Source organism: Hyperolius riggenbachi, chromosome 7 (genome assembly GCF_040937935.1).
Source record: "Hyperolius riggenbachi isolate aHypRig1 chromosome 7, aHypRig1.pri, whole genome shotgun sequence".
Taxonomy (NCBI): domain Eukaryota; kingdom Metazoa; phylum Chordata; class Amphibia; order Anura; family Hyperoliidae; genus Hyperolius; species Hyperolius riggenbachi.
Window position 1 is genome coordinate 216,847,472 of NC_090652.1, and position 17,433 is coordinate 216,864,904.

Genomic DNA, 17,433 nt, shown 5'->3' on the forward strand with positions numbered 1-17,433 from the left:
CTTGTTTAGAGGTCCTCTTTAAAATTGGGTGATTCAGAGAAAACAAATATTATACTAATTATTTTCTGTGTAAGCTTGCACAGCTGTGCGTTACACCGTTATCACTCACCCTCTTATGCAGGCAGTTTGGGAAGCAGACTATACTCTGTTTTCTGCTCACTTGAGTTTAATGTCCTTTATTTGTTCATTTGCTTATCACAGATTCTCATACTGGCCAAGCAATCCTCTTATTTTAATCAATTTTTTATGATCATTTTTAGAGAAAATAGCTTTCCACGGCTACATGCATTGACTGTTTTTTATCTTTTGTTCTATGTCAGGCGAAATTGTGATTTATATTTCAAGTACAGTCATTATAGAAAGGTATTTTTATGCATTATTGCATTGAAATCCCATGGAAAAGAAAGGCCTTTTCAGCCTGCTTGATTTGTTGTTTTTCCATCCTTTCGTTATTACAGACTACAAATAAGTGTGATGATATCTTGGAGTTACAGATATGCTTACCACAGTTTTTTAATTATAGATAGGGATGGGTTCTAAGGGTCAGTTAAGCCTCATATTTGCACACACAAGGACTGTCACATGTCCATAAGGATTGGGACTTGATCCCTCAGGCTACAGTTTTGGGCTTACTGCTGTACAACAGAACTTTGAAGGGGATTCCACAAGAAAAGAAAGTTCCATTCAAAACAGGTAAACCTTATTAACATACACCAAAAAGTTCCAAGCTTCCATTTTCAAAGCAAATACACCGAGCCTGTGAAGGGGATTGCTCCCTTTTTAAGCATGGCGTTATACCCTATATATGCTATATACTGTACTTTTGCAAGAATAATGTATTCCAATGTCTAAAGGTTGACAAAGGACCTGTTGAGCTCCGAAACGGACTAGTGTACATCAATCCTTATCTATATTGGAATAACACAGCATATTTGGCCGCTTTGAAAATGGGAGCTTGGTACCTTTTTTTAAAGTATGTTCATAAAGTTTACCTGTTTTGAACGGACCTTTCTTCATTTTTTTCTTTTGTTTCGTTAAACCCCTCACATTTTTATTGCAATAAGTGGGTGCAGTTTTCAACCTTTGGGATGTCCATTCCCTCCACAATCAAAGCTGAATGCTTTACAGGCACATCACTGTCCTAAAGGCTAGTGATGCGTCTATTGCTATGGAGCAGGGAGAAGGAATGATGCGCAGCGCTTGATGAATTGGCTTCCAATAGGCAGAGTAAGGAGGAGAACAATGTGGCTGGGGTCGGTCAAGTGCTGCACTTCACTGAAGGCAATATGGGGGGGGGGGGGGGGGGTAGCATGTACGCATGCTAGATTCTCATCTGAGGCAGTAATCAGCTGCCTCTGCTGAGTTTAGTCCAGCATATGTGTGCCCAGCTTTAGTAACATAACTATGGACAGAAGATGTCAGCCCTACAAACAATTATGTGAATTACCCCACTTCTGGGCATAGTGCTGACATCAGCAAGATGGCAACTCCGATATATAATTAATCATTTATGCCACTTTTAGATACAGATATTACATTTATTTGAAGTCTGCACTAAAGTTTTTTGCTGTAAAAATTACAAAAGAATTGCTGGACTCTGGGTGGTGTTGCTTATTATCTATTAACAGCAATAGCTGCTGCTGCTGCTGCCGCTGCCCGCCTGCTTTAACAACCACGTTTTGGAGTTCTACTTTAACATTGTCAGGAAATATGTAATATATGCTAACACCTGCATTATTTAAAAAAAAAATCACTACCATCAAATCCAGGGTCTCTCTACCTGTCTTCCTTCAAACATTTATGTTTACTATAAAATTACAGGTGTGCATCATTAGAGACACCACTCAAGATTGCAGGATGTGTATCCAACATGGTGATACCTTTCCTGGTTATAGTTGGCTGGGCTGGCTGCGTAACTGAGGGAAGGTGGGGGTGGATATCAGATCGGAGCTTTAAGATCACAAAGCATATTCCTATAGAAGGATTAGCTCGCTTTTAGAAGATGTTTTCGATCTAGAAAGCTTATGACTAGACCACTTTAAAGCACTCTAACTGGAATGTCTTTTATCAGAAAGTTTTTCTGAAGCAGTATTGCACACAGCATTGGACTTGCTGTTCTTCCTAATCTGCCCCTGCTGTTTGAGTCTTCTCAAATCTTAGTAATGCAACATATATATATATATATATATATATATATATATATATATATATATATATATATATATATATATATATACCATTAAAATTATGCATGAAACCACTGGATGTAAAAAAAATAAATGCTAAATATTCTTTCAAGTCAACAGTAAAATTACCCGTCACAAAACAGTCTATTTCCTGTCAGCTGTCTGAGGTTTCGTTCTGTGGCTGCATTATGGGTCGCACATCATTTGATTCAAAAAGCAAAATAATTTGAGAAATAAAAAAAATGTTCTCCTGCACTTTGTTGTGTCTTTCCTAAATTCTACTAAAATGTAGCCAGCAGGGGGAGTAGGAGGCAAGCATTATGTATGACGGATGACAATCTGTATTACAAATTCAACTGCAAGCTGAACTCAGTGTGGTTTGATAGCGAAAATATGATAGATCTAAAATAGAGCTCTGTGTATGTCTTACAAGATTTTTGGTCATGCTGTTATTTTAGGGTAATGGCTACCCTGCTGGCTCAATTTGAGCCGACCTTGGCACAGATATTTAACCATAGTAACACAAAGAAATGCTTTGTGCCAGGCTGAATTATTTAGTTTTTTTTCCTATGAAGCAGAAAGATGGGAAGGAGTTAGATCTACAAAAAGTAAACACAGTAGTAATTGGTCAGGTAAAATTTTAAGTGTCTTCAAGTAACTTTAGTGTAGTATTGCTGTAGTTGCTAGCAGAGAAGGGGTACAGGCAAGGCTTCATACTGTAGTTGTAAATAAATAGTGAGGCAGGTACTGTGATGTTCTAGTAAAATAAATGTAATATTTTTAAATTATTGATTGGGGGTTTGTGTAAGTTGTGTAAGAGGAATGGGAAAATAGCCACTACTGCCCCTTTTAAAGTTGTGATAATGTCATGGGTGTAAGGCTCTGTTCCCACTTAGCGGAGGAATAGACATTTTTTGTCCGTTCCACAGTGAACGGCTCCTATTTTAAAAATCACGCTGCAACAGATCTGTGGAATCCAATTGAGTAAGTAGACCGCACTGCTGTGCAATCCGCGATAATCCTCGGCAGGCGGATGTGTTCCCCCATATAACCTATGAGGGAGTGCATCTGCCCGAGCTACCGTTGGACCATGGCGGTCCATCAGCTCCCGCTGGCTGCACGTGGTCCGCCACGAATGGGAACACAGCCTTATAGTGATATTTTGTTGTTCTTTCTAAATCACTTATCCAGGACAAACATGCAAATCAGATTTTCTCTTATTTCTAAGCTTTATCTGAACCAATGACTGAAAAAAGTTAGACCTTATGTACATCGATGCTTTTGAGGTAGGTGAACCACAACATTTTACCGGCCTTTAAATCACATACAATTAAATGGATGCATTGGTGAGAGATCCAGACTGGTGGGTCCTCTTGACCGAGAGCTGGCCAAGGGCATTGTTCTCCTCACCTTGCCCGCTCTGTACCGCTCCGTTGTGCGCTGCACTGTCAACGCTCATCCCCCTCATAGTACCAACAAAACGCATTGCTAGCCTACAGGTTAGCAACACGTTTGTACAGAACATTTACCTAAACTGTCTGCCTGAGGTATAGAGTTCTGATCCCTGCTAGGCAACAATCCTTGTATGTGTGTAGGAGGCTTAACTTCTTCAACTTAGCAGCCTTTGATTGTGTGATCAATATATTAACCCTCTAGCTAACTTTTTTTTTTTTACAAAAACCACATGCCAGTGCCAGCTATGTTACCAATTGATAGCAGTGGACCGGCTCTTCCTAACTTTTATGAAGTATTATTGGGCAGCGTGATTGGTCTCTACTAGATGGAGGTTCTCCCAGAATGGGTATAACCCCGCAGTAACTGTAAAAGCGGTTCGTATGAAAGACTCACGCTTCTTCCATTTTGAGGTCCTAACTCCGACTCTAGGTGCACGATTCCCATGAAGACAGTCGCCAAGGTGTGAGAAGTTTCTAACATGGAGCAGATAATTTCACCCATCCTGTCCCCCACACACCTCACTATGGAAAAAACCCATGGTTTTGTCAATTTTACGAGGTACCAGACACCATTATATGGGTTACATATGGAATAAAAATTACTTACATTTAATGATTTTAAGGCAAAAAAATCCAAAGGTCCGCACACTCAGCAATTTCAGTTATTTATTTATAACATGACAAGCCAGATGTCCATTCAATCGCATCATTCTGTCGGATACCTTTGACAAAGGGGACCCGCCGTGGCCCTGAAACGGTTGTTGGTCTATTTGAATGGATATCGGACTTGTCACATTATGAAGTTAACTGAATTTGCTGAGTGTGCGCACCTTTGGATTTTTTTGCCTTGAATATTGTCGATCCAGCACCTCGATTGCTTAGGATGTGCGACTCTCTTCTGAAACTTTAACGATCTTAAGTCCCAATGCTCACTACCTAACATGATATTCTTCTGGTTCCTGCAACAAAGACACGCCTTTAAAGAGACACTGAAGCGAAAAAAAAAATTATGATATTATGATTTTTATGTGTAGTACAGCTAAGAAATAAAACATTAAGATCAGATACATCAGTCTAATTGTTTCCAGTACAGGAAGAGTTAAGAAACTCCAGTTGTTATCTCTATACAAAAAAGCCATTCATCTCTACGACTTTCAAAGCCATGGAGAGGGCTGTTTTCTGACTTTTATTATCTCAACTGTTCCTTAACTATTTACTTTTTCTCTGGCAGAGGAGAGGTCATTAGTTCACAGACTGCTCTGAAAGAATAATTTTGAATGCAGAGTGTTGTGTAATCTGCACATATTAGAGAATGATGCAATGTTAGAAAAAAACACTATATACCTGAAAATAAAAATATGAGAATATTTTCTTTGCTGCTAATCTTCTAGTAATTATTCATAGTACACAACCAATTCATTATATCATATATTTTTTTTCGCTTCAGTGTCTCTTTAATGCTAGGTACACACTGTGAGATTTTTGGGCAGATTTACTGTCAGATTGATTATTTCCAACATGTCTGATCCGATTTCCGATCAATTTCCGATAGACGTGAATGGAAAATAAGTTGGAAAGCGATCAGAAAATGATCGGAAATCGGGTCGGACATGTTGGAATTAATTGATCTGACCGTAAATCTGCAAGAAAATCTCATAGTGTGTGCCTAGCATAATACCCAGTTTCCTGCTAGAAAGCACGCAGCCAGATCCAGCTACAAGTGGACACAACACAGCCTCAAACTCCATAGGTGTTATGTCCACACAAATTTGATATTCTTGCTTACTGCTGGATATGCAAAGTGATGCCAGATTTTGCTTGTACCCAAATCGACACGACATGTACCAAAGTCCACATTAGTCAGTAGAATTGTTATTGCCGTTCAAAGACATTTGAGATGATTGAGAGTTAGGCCTCGTTCACATCAAATGCGGTGCTGTACGTTTTTTCCCACTGCGGATGTGTGCGTTTTTTTAGTGCAGGGCAAAAACAATGCATTGCTTTTCGTCTCGTTCACATCTATGCGTTTCCAACGTACGCGTTTTTGAAACGCATAGATGCATGCATATGTGTGCGGAACGCGAACAAACGCATAGCAATGAAAGTCAATGGAAACGCAGATGGCCGCATGACCATGCGTTTTTTTATGCGTATTTGGCGATGCGTTTGGGGATGGACAACGTGACTCACTTCCTCTCTCACACTCCTATCACCTTCACACTTCCTACAAAACCCACACAGAAAGGAAGTGACATCAAGAAAAGAAAAAAACAAATTTTTTTTAACACACCTTTATTGAGAAATGTCCAGGTGTCCAAAAACGCATACTAAATAAAGACGCACACAAACGCATTTAAAAACCGCATACAAACGCGTACAAATGTACGCGTTTTGTCCATGCGTTTTCTGATGCGTTTCCCAAGCACACCAAACGCAGAATATATGAACGAGGCCTTATGCTAATTATTATAATGGTCTATTGTAAAATAGACCAATCATATCTTGTAGTGAAAGCATTTTATTGGTCCTTTTTTTAAGCTGCATAGACTTGCAGTAACATTTACATAAATCGGTATCACCCTAGAATTAGTTTCATATTTCAAGTAAAGTAGAAAGTTGGTTCTGAGCCAAATCTGTGTCCTGCACACCGTTTAGACATGGCATAGGAATATGGGGCACGGGTATATGGGGAAACCGACACCTATAGATGTCCGCAGCAAGTGGAACTAGTTTTGTACTGAAAAGCCGTTAGGTGTCCATGGTGCATGCATGCGAAAGTACAAAACACCTATAGTTGTTTGTGGCAGTTAAAGAGAACCTGAGGTGAGAGGGATATGGAGGCTGCCATATTTATTTCCTTTTAAGCAATACCAGTTGCCCGGCAGTCCAACTAATCCTGTGTCTCTTATACTTTTATGCCTGGCATACACGGTGAGTTTCTTCCTTATCAATCAAGCCGCTGATGGCTCGATTGATAATATCCGACAGGTCCGATGACCCGCCGGATAGATTCCCCCCTCGATCCCCGCGGTCAGGGAATCGAGCGGCTGATAAGGAATGCCCGCGGGGACGAGCAGGGATCGATCCGTGCGGACGAGCAGTGACGCGCCGGCATCGAGCCGCTGGCTCGATCCGGCGCATACAATTCAGTGTATTCCCAGCATTAGCCATAGACCCTGAACAAAGCATGTAGCAGATCAGGTACTCTAAATCAGCTGACTCAGGTTTTACTAGAATAGCCATATCCTTGTTCCAGGGTTTTGATTCAGACACTATTTATGCCAGAAGATCAACAGGGCTGCTAGGAATTGTTTACAAGCAAATAAATATGGAAGCCCCCATATTCCTCTCACCTCACCTTCCCTTTAAAGCAGGGGTCTCAAACTCAATTTACCCGGGGGCCGCAGGAGGCAAAGTCAGGATGAGGCTGGGCCGCATAAGGGAGTTCACGTGTCCCCGCCGCAAAACGAGGGCTGCAGAGCCCCCAAATTGCCCCGGGGGCAATCCGCCGGCATTTCCTGGAAGGGGCAGAGCTTTCAGCTTCAGCTCTGCCCCTCCTGACGTCAATCGCGGCGGATCGCCGCCTCTGCCCGCCCACTCTAAACATAAAAAAAAAAATTGGGAAAATAGGAAAAAATGCCAGGAATCTTCATACAGCCATATTACGGCTGTATAGCGATACCTGGCCAAAGCGCTGCGGCTGCGTATGGACCCCCTGGAAACTCTGTCAGGAAATGTATTGCTCTTTCTTTTGATACATGTAAAATTACACTACCGTTAGGCTTGCTACTAAAAGTGACATTTACCGCATTTAAAAGTATACTATTTTCCTTCGAAACTTTAAAATCGATTTTCTCAAAAACTATAAGGTCTTTTTGAAAAATTGTTTTTTCCTCTTATTCCTAATGATCTCCTTAACATATCCTGCAAATTTAGGGTTTCTAGCATTTAAGGTGGATTTGCTATTAACCATTAAAGTCGGCGGGTTTTTAAATGTGTATTTTTTTCCTTTGCAACTTTAAAATCGATTTTCTCAAAAACTATAAGGCCGATTTGAAAAAAATTTTTTTCCTCTTGTAGCCACTGGGGGCCCCTACAAGCTCTGGGGCCTTGGGGCCACAAAATATTGTATCGCGGGCCGCAAATGGCCCGCGGGCCGCGAGTTTGAGACCCCTGCTTTAAAGTGTCCCTACAGTGGATCCATTTGTATGAGGGAAATGATGTAAAGGCCAAATACTGAGTGGTGCTTGTGCTGGATGTAACAATGGACTCACTAGACAGCCATGTTGAGACAGGATCTTTAGGTGCAGAGCTTTGTTTTACCTAAAAAGGTAACATATGAGATCTCAGTTTAGATTTTGTTTTAGATTTCTGCACGTTCTTTAGAAACACTATAAAGTAGCTGTAAACAATGTGTTTGATCAGGTTATATTATGCTTCCTGGCATCTATACGTTAACTTGCCCCCCCCCCCCCTCCCCTCCTTTTTTTCACAAAATTGTTTGTATGGCAGCACTGTAATAAGTGAGGAAGGCTCCATTTATCCATGTAAAAGTTGTTTTTGCTAATGTAGCCCCTTATAATTAAATGTCTGACTCAGACGATGGTTAATTTTAGGTCAGCCGTCTTTTTGCCGTCTGTCACGGGCTGCTGCTTTATATCTAAAGCCTTTCCATCTGAAATAAGCATGGTTCCATTTGTAACTGTCCAGCCTTGTTGCATTGCACCCTATGAGTCACAGGTCTGGCACTCATGTCCTGCAGCTGAGTGACAAACAGCTGACTAGAGCAATCGCCCTGCGTGGCGTACCCTTTACTATTCCTTCAGCTATTAAGTCACGACATCTCTAAACTTCAAAGATGCAGGGGAAAGGTTTGAAGGTTAGAAAACCACATAAGCACAAAGTCCCTCCACTAATAATGGATGTAAACAAGGCGCAACTTCAAAATAGTAATTACAAATGGGATGTGGGTAAGAGAGGAGGCTGAAGTCTTTGAAATCTCCGTGTTCGGTGCCAGCTCATTATCAAGCGAGACATTGTATGACAACATTCTTATTCTGTGCTTCCACAAATTGCAGTATGTATCGAAGGAAAATTATACACAAAGGATTGCTTTGTTGGTGTTTTGTTATTATTGAACACAATGACAAAAACTGTCTGTGTATTACAGCATATATGTTTGTGGTACATGCACAATCTATTTGTATTTGCTGTCACATTCAATGGCTTGATAACTGTTGTAACAACCCATGATATATCAGCCAGTAAATTCTGCAGTCAGTTCTTGGACTATTCAATTGTTTGATTGGATTGCTCATTGAATCAGGAGTGAATGTTGGCTTCTGTGCACAAGACCTTAAAGAGGAACGCCAGTGAAAATAATTAATGAAAAAAAGTGCATCATTTTTACAATAAATATGTGTAAATGATTGTGTTCGCCCATTGTAAAATCTTTCCTCTCACTGATTTACATTCTGAAATGTATCATATGGCGACATTTTTACTGCTGGCAGGTGATGTCAGTGGAAGTAGCTGCTGCTTGCTCTTTTGGCAGTCGGAAACTGTTATTTCCCACAATGCAACAAGGCTCCCACAGTTTTATGTCCGAGCTGACTCCATGGTCCTGACATCACACTGTGGGAGGGGTTTCACCACAATATCAGCCATACAGAGCCCCCTAATAATCCATTTGAGGAAAGGTAAAGATTTCTTGTGAGAAAGGGGGTATCAGCTGCTGATTGGGATGAAGTTCGATTCTTGGTTACGGTTTCTCTTTAAGATGGCCACGCACCGTACAATTTTTTAAATATCTGTTCAATTTAGGAATAGCAATACATTTTTCTGATTGTAAAAATTCAAAGATCTGACCAATGTACCACACACCTATGTTCAATTTTCCCCCAATCATGAATAAAATAATTGAAAGCTCAGAAAACATTGATTGGAACTGTGCATCAAGTAATTGACAATCCATCACACACCATACAATTCTTGATAAAGTTGGTCTGAAATTTCCAATCTCCAAAAATGGGGAAAAAAATGGGAAATTCGATTTGGATATTTCGATGGAAAACAAAAAAAAAAGCTCTCAATTTGTTCGGGACAACCAATTGAAATGATTGAATTGGTGAAAAAATTGATCTTTTTATTGTATGGTTTGGGGCAATGTTGACCTCCAGCCCTTGAGGTCTATATCCATGCTAGTGGTTAGAATGTAGAAAATTGTGTTTTTACTTGGATTAACCAGACCTTTCCTGATTCAATCCCATCAATCAATTTGAGCTGTGCCATGAATGTGTGAGGAAAGCAGCCTCAAGAAACCTGCCTTAGTCCATGATAGAAGCCACAGCACATATGGTTATGTAATATCTATACTCATTCTCAGCATAATGGCATAGTGGTTAGCAGTCTCACCTTGCAGCGCTGGGTTCCCGACTCAAATCCCAGCCAAGACACTATCTTCGTGGGGTTTACATGTTCTCCCTGTGCCTGCATGGGTTTCCTCCGGGCACTCCAGTTTCCTCTCACATCTTAAAAACATACAGATTTGTGAATTGGCTTCTCCCTAAATTGGCCCTAGACTACAATATATACACTGCACAGTACATACATAGACATATGACTATGGTAGAAATTAGATTGTGAGCCCCTCTGAGGGACAGTAAATTGACAGTATACTATGTACAGCACTGCAGAAGATGTTGGCACTATATAAATACTAAATAATAATTCCAATTATTGGCAATACATAAACAGGCAGTGTTCTATGATAACAGCTGTCAACATTTTATGCAGTTTAGAGGAGTGTTCATATTACTCTTTAAATACAAACCATACAACCGCCTTCAATCTAGGGTAAACACATTGAGAAGAACACTGACATTCATCTCAGTGCAGGGGGTGTTCGATCAAGTCATTAAACGTTGAGGACGGTCGGCTGTTGGTTGAACCCTTAGGCCTCCTGTACTGTGTCTTGTTTTGTGGTGCTCAATAACCACTGGGGAACTGCATTGTGAAAGTCAGGTGATCAGAATCATCAGCTGGGTGGAGCAACAGGCATAAGAAGCAGGGGATTAACACCAATGCAGTTTAATCTTTCAGTGTGTCAGGCAGAACAGTGACCTTTTCCCTTATATGGATATTTTGACTGACGAATCAACAGGAAGCAGTCAGATACATTTTAGTAACAAGGAGTACAGTGGTAAATATACACAGTCCTTATAATTGAGCATTGCCAGAGTTGTTGGGTTTGATATATTTATATAGGATTATAGGATTTATCGAAGTGTTTGTGTTGGCTATACTACATCCTGGATGTAGGCGAACTTTTACAGAAATACACCTTTTTTATTTTTCACAATGGTAAAAGATTGAATAAATTACCAGTACTCAACATCTCATCTCAGCACTTGATGCCTCCAGACTAACTTCCTCATTTTAATATTTTTATTTTAGAGCTGACACTGAACCCACCAGAGGGGATTGTGGCAGGTGAGTGTTATTTATAACATGCTCTTCTTTTATGAATCTTTCAAATTGTATTTTACTTAAGGTGTCTACAAACTCCTCTGCTTGGCCAAAATCAGTCATCTCAGCTGATCGTCTGTTGCCGAAACAGTCATTCTTTCTTTCTCTGTCATTATAGTGTGTGTAAGGTGGCCACTGATTCCCCCTGATGCCTCGGTCAGAGATGCGGCCTGCTGAATCATGTTGCCCAAGTGCAGGCCGGCATTTTTGTTCTGCTTTTTACCCCTCCTACTTCATGCTGCTCTATGGTGCGTTATTCCTCCCCATCCCTACGGGCAACAGAAATGATGCCTGTGTACACACTGTAACAGTTGTTCTCAGCCTAAAAACAGTCTGCTGGGATGGATTGTAATGTATAACATCCCGCTGCCACTCTGTATTAAGGTGCGTCCCCACTTCCCCCCAGCAACGGTGGGGTTTGTGGTAGCTATATTTTCACCCATGGTACATTAGACAGTAAACATATGGAAAACTTAATAACCCTTCTAAAATGAATGCAAAACCATACACACAGACACAGGTACAAAGAAATGGAGCCATGACTGATAATAGCTCTGTTTTAGAAGAAGGATAACAGATAAATGGAACAGACTGTCCTAATCTAATGGTCCTGCTCTTTATGCCTTCTCTTTAAAGTAAACCTGAAGTGTAATTAAATTTCTAATTAACTATGTCTATGACTGGCTTTATCTGGCATATTGACATGATGTTTTAGTAGAATATAAAATAAGATTTTGTAGCTGTGGTAAGTAGGAAGTGGCTCTCATTATGGCAGATGCACAGTTCAGACCTGCGTTCGTAAAGCCTTTTGTGCTGTGATTATATAGAGCATTCATGTTTAATTATTATTATTATTATTTTCTTGCAGGCCCTATTAATGAAGAAAATTTCTTTGAATGGGAAGCTCTAATCATGTGAGTAATTCATAGTATGCACTATATTATTATCTAGAACAGTAACACCATTGTGTTCATGCAAAGCTATAGAGAAGATATATAGTGCTGGAAACAGCGCCCATATACATTTATTTTCCCAGGCTGCATTGTGCTAGCAGGCCGTAGCTGCAGCCTGTGAGGCGATTGTTATGGGTTGTCGGCGCTGTCAGCGCAGGGGGGGGGGATTGGCGGTTATGTACAGCTCTCACCTGCTTGTCTGGAGCTTATAAAAATGATATTTATGTTTTTCTACTCTCTCGCTCAGGAATTCCCCTATGCTGGAATCTTTTGTTGATCTTTCACTTCTGGTTTCATTCCAACAATACTGCAGGGAGGGGAAATAAAAACATTTTTAATAACTTTAAAAACAGTGATTTATTATTAGAATTATCTGTCATTTTCCAGCCTCCACATTTACAGTGATATTATGATAACCCAAGATTATCATTCATTTGCCTGCAAAACCATATAGTTTCTATAGAATATTCCACTAACCTTTACTACAGTTTTTAAAAAAATAAAATAAAAATATACCATTATTACTACTAATGCTTGATATACCGCCTGCATATTCCAGGAGACTGTACAAATAAGTACTGTACAGTGGGTAGGATACAGGAGCCCAGTGTGTGTTCTGTTTTAGTATTTCAAAATACGAATAAAATATATATATATATATATATAATAAAAAGAGAGGTAATTGCTTACCTCTCCAGAAGATATAGACACCAGTTCAGCTGGAAAAAAAAGTTTTTATTGAACTAGCAATCTGACAACACGTTTCACGGGTCATGGGCCGCTTCCTCAGGTCAATACAAAAAGCCTTGATGGCATAGGGCAGTTATCCCCAACCCTGTCCTCAAAACCCACCAACAGTGAACGTTTTGTGGAAATCCACAGAGGTAGTTAATGAGCTCAGCTGAGACACTAATTGCCTCACCTGTGCATGTTTGTGGTTTTCTGCAAAACATGTAGTGTTGGTGGGCCTTGAGGACAGGGTTGGGGAACTCTGGCATAGGGGATAGAGTGAAGGCGCCTCTAAATAAATATATCTTCTGGAGGGGTAAGCAATTACCTGTCTTTTTATTATATAATTTTTTTATTTGTATTTTAAAATACTGAAATAGCACACACATTGGGCGCCGCCATCCTACCCATTACCAGTCAGACCTCCTTTGGAGGTAATAGCTTTACAGTTATTCTGGATCATACTACGGGAAAGTGACCATCCAGTATCTGGCAGGACTTGGAGTACCGAGCAGGGTTGGTTAATTCTCTGCAGGCCTATACAGTGGTTGCAGGAACTGCAATCCACCTTTGTGAGCATATATCTATATACTCTTATCCTCCCTATACCTGACGATACTGCATCATTGGGCTCCCGGTCTCCCCCCTACTTCTCTCATACGTATTCTTGGCCCTTACAAGAATCCCCAAAGAAAAAACCCTATAAGTACTGTACAAACAAGTTACATGGACAAAGGCATTATGAAACAACACATATTATGTTTAGTTAATATAAATGGGTCGGTTAGGAACTACATCAATATCAAGATAAAGTAGGAGTAAGATAACAGCCCATTATTATTATTATTATTATTATTTATTGTATTTATAAAGCGCCAACATATTACGCAGCGCTGCACAATAGATAAATGGGTTAACATACAGGTAGAACATACGGAAACTCACAACAAAACAAGATCATGCAAATGATTTGATAGCAATACAGTGTCATAGGTCAAGATAGAGACTGTTCGAGTCTACAAGAAGGGTGGTTGTGAGTAAGATTGCATAATCAAGCTGGATACATTAGGGAGAAGGGCCCTGCCAGAGGCTTACAATCTAAAGGGTGGGGTGGAGACAATAGGTGCGTCTTTTGAGAGGGGGTCTAACAGAACATATTATGATGCTGGTGTAGGGGGGTATGCGAGCGTGAAGAGGTGAGTCTTGAGAGCTTGTTTGAAGGTATTAAAGGTGGGGGCGAGTCTGACGGCTGGTGGGAGAGAGTTCCAGAGAGTAGGGGCAGCCCTGGTGAAGTCCTGCAATCGTGCGTGTGACTGAGTTATGCGAGGTGCGACTAGGCGCAGGTCATTGGAGGATCGGAGGGGGCGGGCTGGTATGTGCCTGTGGACCAGATCAGAGATTTAGGTCGGGCAGGTCTTGTGCACTGATTTGTAGGCCAAGCACAGGATTTTGAAATTGATCCTAAAGCTGATGGGGAGCCAGTGTAGTGCTTTACAGAGTGGAGTTGTAGAGGCGCTGCGGTGAGAAGAATGTATCAGTCTGGCTGCCGCATTCATTACCAATTTAAGTGGGTCAGTACGGTTAGAGGGGAGGCCAGATAAAAGAGAATTGCAGTAGTCTAGGCGGGAGATGACAAGGGCATGGATAAGGAGTTTAGTGGTGTCAGGGGACAGGTAGGAGCGAAACTTGGAGATGTTGCGGAGGTGGAAGTTGCAGGATCTGGCAATACCTTGGATGTGGGCTTTAAAGGAAAGTTCAGAGTCCAGAGTAACGCCTAGACAGCGGGCTTGGGAGGTAGGGTGGATAGTAGTATTTTCAATAGTGACGTGCAGATCTGGGAGGGGTGCAGCTGTGCGGGGTGGGAATATTAGAAGCTCAGTCTTGTCCAAATTAAGCTTCAGGTACCTGGCAGCCATCCAGGAGGAAATGGATGTGAGGCAGGCAGAGACTTTGTCCATGGTAGAGGAGGAGAGATCTGGGGTGTGGAGATATATCTGGGTGTCGTCGGCATACAGGTGATAATTGAAACCCATGGAGGAGATGATTTTGCCAATTGAGGCAGTATAGAGTGAGAACAGTAGTGGTCCTAGGACGGAACCTTGAGGAACACCAACTGAGAGGGGTGTAGGAGTATATGGGGAGCCATTGAAAAATACTGTGAAGGAGCGTTTGGAGAGGTAGGAGGAGATCCAGGCTAAGGCTAGGTCCTGAATGCCCATTAGCTGCAGGGAGTGGAGGAGGAGGGAGTGGTCGACGGTGTCAAATGCCGAGGAGAGGTCCAGGAGGAGCAGGATGGAGTATTTACCTTCGGCTTTGGCAAGGGCAAGGTCGTTTACCACTTTGGTGAGGGCTGTTTCTGTAGAATTGGCCGTGCGAAAACCAGACTGCAGGGGATCGAGAAGGTAATTGGAGTTAAGGAAGTTGGTCAGGCGTTGGTGGGCCAGGCGTTCAAACATTTTTGAGGCAAAAGGGAGGAGAGAGATTAAGCGGTAGTTGGATGGCAGAGCAGGGTCAAGTGAAGATTTCTTTAACAGGGGAAGCACAGTGGCCTGTTTGAATATGGAGGGGAAGATGCCGGTGGAGAAGGAGAGGTTGAACAGATGGGTGAGGACAGGGAATCAAATGGGACCGGATCTAGGGGGCAGGAAGTGGCAGGTGAAGTTGCCAGCAGCTGGTTGACTTCCTCCACCGTGACAGGATTGAAGGAGGTAAGGGAGGAGAAAGAGGCAGGAGTCGGATGTGGTGGGGAGGCGGGGGCGATAGAGTGGAGGAGAGAAATATCCCTCCGGATGGTTGTAATTTTGTTGATAAAGTAGTTTGATAGGTCAGTGGCTGAGAGGGTGGAGGTTGGGGGGGGGGGGGAGTGGGGTTAAGTAGGGCATTGAAGGTGGCAAAAAGACGACGTGGGTTGGAGGCTTGGGTAGCGATCAAGTGAGTGAAGTATATCTGTTTACTATCAGCGAGGGCAGTATGGTACGTCTGCAACTTGGTCTTGTATCCCAGGAAATCATTGTTGTGGTGGGATTTCCTCCATTTGCGTTCTGCAGCTCGTGTCTCATTTTGTAGTTTTTTTGTGAGGGCAGTGTGCCGGGGTTGGGGCGACTGTTGGTACGAAAGGTCAGGGGAGCAGCATGGTCTAAGGCTGCGGAGAGGTTACTGTTGTATTGAGCTGCCGCTTCGTTGGGGCAGGTTAGGCTGGGGAGGGAGGAGGAGAAGAGAGTGGAGGGGTGTGGCTAGAACATTGGGGTCAAGGTTGCGCAGATCTCTCTGCCAACGTCCAGTTTGGGGAGGGGGACAGAGTCTGTTGTCTAAAGGAATAGGGGATTATGTCCACAGAAGATATCGGGGGCAGTTACCTGTTAAAGTGGATCCGAGATGAACTTTTACTCATTGCATAATTGTGTCCCGTTCCTATAGTTTATAGGGCATTCCTCAAGCCAAATACTTTTTAGTTTTTGTTTTAATAGTTCAATTCCCTATAAACTAAAAAAGCCACGCCCACAGCCCTCAGAGTGCCAAGGCACTTTCAGACAATAGCAAGGGCTTACAGGAGTTCAGTTTGGGCAGGAGGAGGGGGAGGTGTTACTAGCCATTGATTTCAAAGGCAGAGGGGAGGAGGGAGGAGGAGAGGGGACTGAATTTACACACAAGAAATCTGATAGCATCTCCAGCTCTTAGCCTGTGACAATATGACAAAAAGAACATGGCTGCCCCCATTGTATCACAGGAATAAATAATCATACACTTTTTAAACTTTTGCAGCTAGATATGATGTGTAAACTATCTAAACTTTAGATAAGATATATAGACAAGTTACTTGTTATAGTTAGTGTTTCATCTCGGATCCGCTTTAAGGAAATGGAACTATGCATAGGCATAAACTGGGGCACTTGCTAGCCCTCGGTACCGACCCTGGACAGGCGATCTGTGTGAAGCCACAGCTCTTACAAATAGTCAAATATAAGATTATAACTAGGTGGTACTTGGCTGCAGTAGTGTAACGATTGTGGAATTATCTCCGTGATCAGCGCACAAGGCGTGCGCTGACACGGCGGAAAACCTCCACAAGCGTATGAAAGGAGAGAACCCAGCTTTGGTGCAAGCACCAGTAGAGGGAAATTCCCACCGGCAGTTGGAGCTGTGGAGTGCAGAGGAGCAAAGCCTCTGTACTGCCACAGATGCCAGATGGGAATTGTCCGAATTGCAACCGAGCAAGGCAAGATAGCCCTTAAAGAGAGAGAGTAAAGCGACAGAGTGTATGTGTGTCCACCAATCTAGTCGCCACCCAGCGACGATGAACACACAACCATGAAGATCAAGTGAGAAGGCAATCGCAAGAGATGGCGATTGCTAACAGTGACACAAGACAGAATAAGCACAGAGGAGGAATGTATGTATGTCCACCAATCTCGTCGCCAACCTGCGACGGTGAAGACACAACAGAGGAAACCAAGTGAGAACGCAATCGCAAGAGACGCGATTACGAATGAGAATGAGCACAGGGCCAGAATGTATATGTGTGCACCAATGTAGTCGCCAACCCGCGACGGTGCACACACAACAGTAGAAACAAAGTAGGAACGC

At 42.1% G+C, this 17,433-nt stretch overlaps 1 protein-coding gene across 1 annotated transcript in view; it reads left to right on the forward strand.

Moving 5' to 3' along the window:
* UBE2G2 (ubiquitin conjugating enzyme E2 G2) overlaps nucleotides 1-17,433 on the forward strand; it is a 76,842-nt gene that overhangs the window by 33,486 nt on the left and 25,923 nt on the right. The window contains exons 2-3 of the mRNA XM_068246950.1: nucleotides 11,096-11,131; nucleotides 12,036-12,081. Coding sequence (XP_068103051.1) covers nucleotides 11,096-11,131; nucleotides 12,036-12,081 — 82 coding nt within the window. The remainder of the gene's footprint in view (nucleotides 1-11,095; nucleotides 11,132-12,035; nucleotides 12,082-17,433) is intronic.